Below are 6,112 nucleotides of genomic sequence, written 5' to 3'. Positions count from 1 at the left end.
TTCCTGCAATAAAACAAAGTAAAGAAGATTAAAGCGAAGACGTCTCGTGTTTTTCTTTTTACAAGCTGACGGAAAACTTAAAAAAAGAGTTGATCCTGAATTTTTATATTCAACTGTTTGCATTTTTTTTTTTTTAAAAAAGGATGGGAGGCAATATTTTCTTTTGTAGAGCTCGTGCACTTGATGTCACCATTTTCACAGGGGGCCATATTGCCGGTCAAAAAGAGCCGCTCGACATTGAAACGGAGCCGAATATTCACAACGCCCGAGACTTGTTGTGCTGTTGGTTGTTATTACAACATATGAGACAGATATTCAAGGAGATCATTCAATGGAATACCCGTTGGAAAGACAACAAAATATCGATGGATTTCGGCAATTAAACGTGATGGATGATGCCCAACCAAAATACACACGACTGTGTAGCGATCGCTTCACTTCAGGTCGGAATTATTCTTTTCAATCTCAAATTCCCAACAAGAATTTATGATGCCAAGTTGGCTCATTTGAGAACAATGCGTTTGAAAAAAAAAAAATGACCGGGAGTCGTTTCCAACGTACACTGAAGCGTGCTGCGGCCACACGTTAAACTTCAGTAAACCTCTCCCCGACAGTTTTTTTTTTTTAATATGCATTGTTCTAAAATGAGTCCACTGTGTATCTAAAAAAAAAAGAAAATAAACCGTCACAGGTTAATGTGTGGCCGCAACACGCTTTCGTGGATGGGGGCTGAAGCCTATCCCAGCGGTTTATTTTCTTTTTTTTAAATACACATTGGACTCATTTGAGAACAATGCATTTAAAAAAAAAATTTGAAAAGTCTTTCACGGAGAAGTTTACTAAGGTTTAATGTCTGGCCGCAACACGCTTCTGTGTATGTTGGAGATGACTCGCTGTCTTTTTTCCCCCAATCATAGTTAATGAATGCGAGTTTGTGTAAAACCAGGGGTCATTTATTTAAATATTGGTATTTGTATTGAAAAAAGTTGTGTGCCTCCATCGCCATGTGGGATTTATTCTTGATTGAGAACAGATCCAGCAACGAACTCTTTGTATGAGTCGAGACTTTTCTACGCTTTCAAATTCTTCCGTGTAAATCTCGACGACTTACCCACCAGATCCATGTGCAGATCCAGTTGTCCAAGACAAGCCGGAGGCTTGTTAACAGTCCAATTTCGTATCGGCGAAAACACCGACTTCAGCATTAAATATGGGTCCTCTATGGCAAGTGTCTCTCATTTTTCCACCTACCTTCATTTATTATCACCTTCTAAATGTTTACCGGTATCGGACAAAACTCCGGGCGTCGTGCTATACGACATATTTTCGTGTCGTCTCCAACCTCAGAGGTTAGAGTTAGACAAAATGGCATATTACCCAGACTATTTTTTTTTTTTGGGGGGGGGGGTGTGTACCTGTGTTTACCTTTGGCCCAAAGTCAACTAGCAAAAGTTCCAGCTTCTTTAAGCCTGAACAAGAAAAATGGCAGAACAGAACATGCAGGGATTAAAAAAAAAAAATAGGTGCCTATCAAATGACTATCAATATATATATATATATTTTTTTTAGATAATTCTGAAGACATTTCCAAATGCTTATCTGCAGGTGTTCTCTTCCCGGACTTATCACACCTGAACACATGGAGTTCAGGGTCAGTGCGTTCCCGGCGCTTATAAAACCAAACGTCCGACGCGTCAGGAGCTCACTGACGTGAATCGCAGTCCGGAAAAAGTCATGTTGTTGTTCATCACTTGTTTCGCGCTCGTCGCCTCCGCGCTGGGTGAGTCACACGCCGCTGGTTCAACTCAATTACGGGACACTTAGCTGAGGTCGTGACACTCAAAAAGTTCGCTGGCGGCCGTTTTTAAGAAAATCCACAAATTCTGTTTTTTTTTTTTTTTTTTTGGAGATATTCCGTAATGATGTGTCGCACGTGTTAATATTGTGATCGTGTCTCAGGGTGTGGACGGCCTTCGATCTCTCCCCAAGTCAACGGCTACAACAAGATCGTAAACGGAGAGAACGCCGTGCCGGGGTCCTGGCCTTGGCAGGTCTCGCTTCAGGTACCCTCATAAAATTTTCCTTCCATCTGATACCATGACACACCCAAACATTGGCACAAAGACGATCAAATTGAAATGTGCACAATTTTGTGTCCTAGGATGGGAGAGGATTCCACTTCTGCGGCGGATCTCTGATTAACGAGAACTGGGTCGTCACCGCGGCTCACTGCCGCGTATCGTAAGTACCTCCAACCGCGTTCGTTCGTTTTCAATATGTATTCACTGTAAAAATATTGAGCGGCACGGTGGATGAGTTGGCCTCACAGTTCTGAGGTCCCGGGTTCAATCCCGACCTCGCCTGTGTGGAGTTTGCATGTTCTCCCCGTGCCTCCGTGGGCTTCCTCCGGGCACTCCGGTTTCCTCCCACATTACAAAAAATGCGACATTAATTGGACACTCTAAATTGCCCGTAGGTGTGATTGTGAGTGCGTGTGTTTGTCTCTATGCGCCCTGCGATTGGCTGGCAACCAGCTCAGGGTGTACCCCGCCTCCTGCCTGTTGACAGCTGGGATAGGCTCCAGCACTCCCTGCGACCCTTGTGAGGATAAGCGGTGGAGAAAATGGATGGATGTAAAAATATTGAATCAGAATTTACAAAGAAAAACATCAACTCTCTTCAGTGCATTTGCTGCTGCGTTTTTGTTTTTTTTTTTTTTACTTCTAATTATGACTCATCTCAAATAAATTTTACTCTAAAAGTGCAAATTTGATTCACACAAAAAATAATTTGGATTTGAATCCGATCTGATCGTGTACTTTGTGCAGCCCCAGAAGCCACCGCGTGATCCTTGGTGAGCACGATCGTCAGTCCAATGCCGAGAAACTTCAGGTCAAGACCATCTCCAGGGTGGGTTGCAGCCGCGTATGAAAATTTTCGAGTGTGTTAGAAACGTGCGCTTGGATTATGAAAATGCCGACTTTTATGGTGTTCCCTCGCAGGCCATCTCTCATCCCTACTACAACACCAGGAACTTCAACAACGACATCACCCTTCTGAAGCTCTCCTCTCCGGTTCAGATGAGCGGGACCGTGGCCCCCGTGTGCCTGGCAAGCGGGAGCGCCAACGTCCCCACCGGAACCAGATGCGTCACCACCGGATGGGGCAGGACCGGCCAAACCTGTTAGTCCCAAACCCAGTTAACTGCATACGGTATACGAGGGACGATTGAACGCGAGATGAAAAGCAAGTCTCTTTGCTCCGTGTCCGCAGCGACCCCTCGATACCTGCAGCAGACGTCCTTGCCGATCCTCAGCCCGACTCAGTGCAAGCAGTACTGGGGTTACAACAGGATCACTGATGCGATGATCTGTGCTGGTGCTTCTGGAGTCTCCTCATGCCAGGTAAGTAATAATAATAATAATAATAATAATAAATTCAGGGCGGCACGGTGGATCGGCACACAGTTCTGAGGTCCCCGGTTCAATCCGGGACCCGCCAGTATGGAGTTTGCATGTTCTCCCCGTGCCTGTGTGGGTTTTCTCCGGGCACTCCGGTTTCCTCCCGCATTCCGAAAAACAAGCAACATTAATTGGACACTCTAAATTGCCCATAGGTGTGATTGTGAGCGCTTCTGTTTGTCTCTATGTGCCCTGCGATTGGCTGGCAACCAGTTCAGGGTGTACTCCGCCTAACTGCCCGTTGACAGCTGGGATAGGCTGAAGCACTCCCCGCGAGCCTCGTGAGGATAAGCGGCATAGAAAATGGATCGTTCAATTCAGCATCCAAGTGCAACAAAGACAACTTGGGTGGTACGCAGTTGAGAGTAGACCGCAAGGTAAAACCATCTTCAGTCTTCAAAAAACCTGTCATGGTAACAAAAGTGAAAAAACAAATTCCTCTTTTCATAACTTTATCTTTGATCCGATATGTAAGGATTTTTGTACAGGCCGTTCTGAGATTTTGTGGAAATCAGTGGTTGGATATTTGGTATTTGGTTCCTGGGCCTAAAATAAGGATTCACCTGACATAATCAACTTCATAAAACCGCTAGTAGTGTGTTGCGATTTTTAAGAACCATCAATACAATCTAAAAACATAATACAGCTGGGGTGTCGAACTCATATTTGCCGCTGACCCCGATGTCGTCACAGTTTCTGTCAAAGGGCCGTTATGAATGTGAAATCATGAAAATCTTTCACCTCATCATATTCACAGTTGAAATTTATGAGCTCGTTTTCACAAATCATGGGTAATGGGTTTTGAACTATTGCTGTTGTTTGGCCACAGAATATTGCTTGCAATATTTCAATGTTATCATTTATGAGATGGCGATTTGAAACTTTCGTACAGATTTAAAAAAAAAAATCATGGAAGTTCATTCTCGTAATTTTCCTTCGTGGGCCACATAAAATCATGCGTTGGGCCCGATTTGGCCCCCGTGCCTTGAGTTTGACACCTGTGCAATATCGCATCACAAAACAAAAAGACCAAATGAAAATCATAAAACACTTCACACTCTGCTGTTTCTTGAATTTATTACATGCAAAACGATACGGACGTATTTTGCAAGTTGAACTCTGACCAACCAATTAGATGGCAGTAAAATGCTGATGTCATAAAGCAGTGGTGTCAAACTCATTTTTGCCGCGGGCCACAAGCTAGCTACGGTTTCCCTTATGAAAATCTTTTTCAGACACCTCAAAGACAACATCCCAAGGTTATCATTTATGATATATGAAAATTTGAAACTTAGGTACAGATTTTCACAAGGATCGTGGTCGTCGACGCAGGTGATTTGCCCTTGCGGGCCGCACGAAATCACTTGGCGGGCCGGGATCTGGCCCCCGGGCCTCGAGTTTGACACTGGCGTCATAAAGGATCTGTTTGGCATCTGATTAGTGAAAATAAAAAAATTCCCTGCTTCTGTAGTTTCAACTACATCAACTACATTCAACTGTAAACAAACAAACAAAAACAAATGGTTAAAAAAAAACAGAACCACCTTAATGAAATTCATACACAACTTTATGAATTACTAACCAACGGAATGATCACATCACAACAACGACAAGTCCATTCAAATTCAAAACTACTTTATAGTATTATTTTTTTTACCTCTAGAAAATTTAATGGAACATCTTATGTGTGCCTCCTCCCCCACAAGGGTGATTCCGGTGGTCCCCTGGTGTGCCAGAGCGGCGGCGCTTGGAACCTGGTGGGCATCGTGTCCTGGGGCACTTCCAACTGCAACGTGCGGACCCCTGCCGTCTACGCCCGGGTCTCCTACCTGCGCAGTTGGATTGACAGGACCATCGCCTCCAATTGAATCCTGAACCATTCCTCCAAACTGACACCACGATGCCCCCGTCCGATTCTCGCGCTGGCGGTCGTCGCTTATTTCAACTGAACTGGAATCGTACCAAATACTTTCTGTCCATAAAATACAGTCTCAAGTTTCGCACGTGTCTCACATTTCCTGCGTGCCTAATTATCTGATTGGTGGCACATAAAGTTTATTCATGCAGCACGTTTTTACTTGCTTTTTATCAATTGAACCAATCATGAAGAAACACCCGAGAGCAGGGGTCACCAACGCCATGCCCGCGAGGACCGCTTAAAGTGCCCGCGAGGCATGTTCTCAAAATAGCACGTCACAATTTGGAATTCCTATGATTATCAATTTGGCTTCAAATTTGGAATCTGACTTGCTTAAATTAATGACATTTAAAATATAATGTATAATATAAAGTCTTTATATTCGTGTAAAGCACAAGGAGTTCCGTTATTTTGCAAGTTTGTCAAACAGATCATGTCACCCTTCATATGATCGGTGCTAACGAAGTAGCCCTCAGCCTCAAAAAGGTTGGTGACCCCCGTCCTAGAGTTTTGATGCACAATAACATTATTTATCTTGAAAGTTGTACTCAAATGTTTACCCCAACATTTATTAAGGTGACTTTAAAGGGCCACTGTTAAGAAATGCATGATTTTTAGTATGTTATGAATGGAAAAAACCACCATAAAACATGATTTTGACATATATGGCTTTTTGTCACTCCCGCCATGAAAATCCTCTCGAGGGATTTGTTTTCGACAAGAAGCAGGAAGT

At 43.7% G+C, this 6,112-nt stretch overlaps 1 protein-coding gene across 1 annotated transcript; it reads left to right on the top strand.

Moving 5' to 3' along the window:
* Window positions 1-1,701: 1,701 nt before the first annotated feature.
* On the top strand, window positions 1,702-6,028 carry LOC133500581 (chymotrypsin-like protease CTRL-1). Its single transcript, XM_061819451.1, has 7 exons — window positions 1,702-1,780; window positions 1,960-2,063; window positions 2,162-2,241; window positions 2,829-2,910; window positions 3,003-3,183; window positions 3,274-3,404; window positions 5,168-6,028. The coding sequence occupies exons 1-7, from the start codon at window positions 1,735-1,737 to the stop codon at window positions 5,327-5,329; spliced, it is 786 nt and encodes a 261-aa protein (XP_061675435.1). The 5' UTR covers window positions 1,702-1,734; the 3' UTR covers window positions 5,330-6,028.
* Window positions 6,029-6,112: the final 84 nt, after the last annotated feature.

Source organism: Syngnathoides biaculeatus, chromosome 5 (genome assembly GCF_019802595.1).
Source record: "Syngnathoides biaculeatus isolate LvHL_M chromosome 5, ASM1980259v1, whole genome shotgun sequence".
Taxonomy (NCBI): domain Eukaryota; kingdom Metazoa; phylum Chordata; class Actinopteri; order Syngnathiformes; family Syngnathidae; genus Syngnathoides; species Syngnathoides biaculeatus.
The sequence above is the reverse complement of the archived record's forward strand: the minus strand, read 5'-3'. Positions and strand labels throughout refer to the sequence as shown.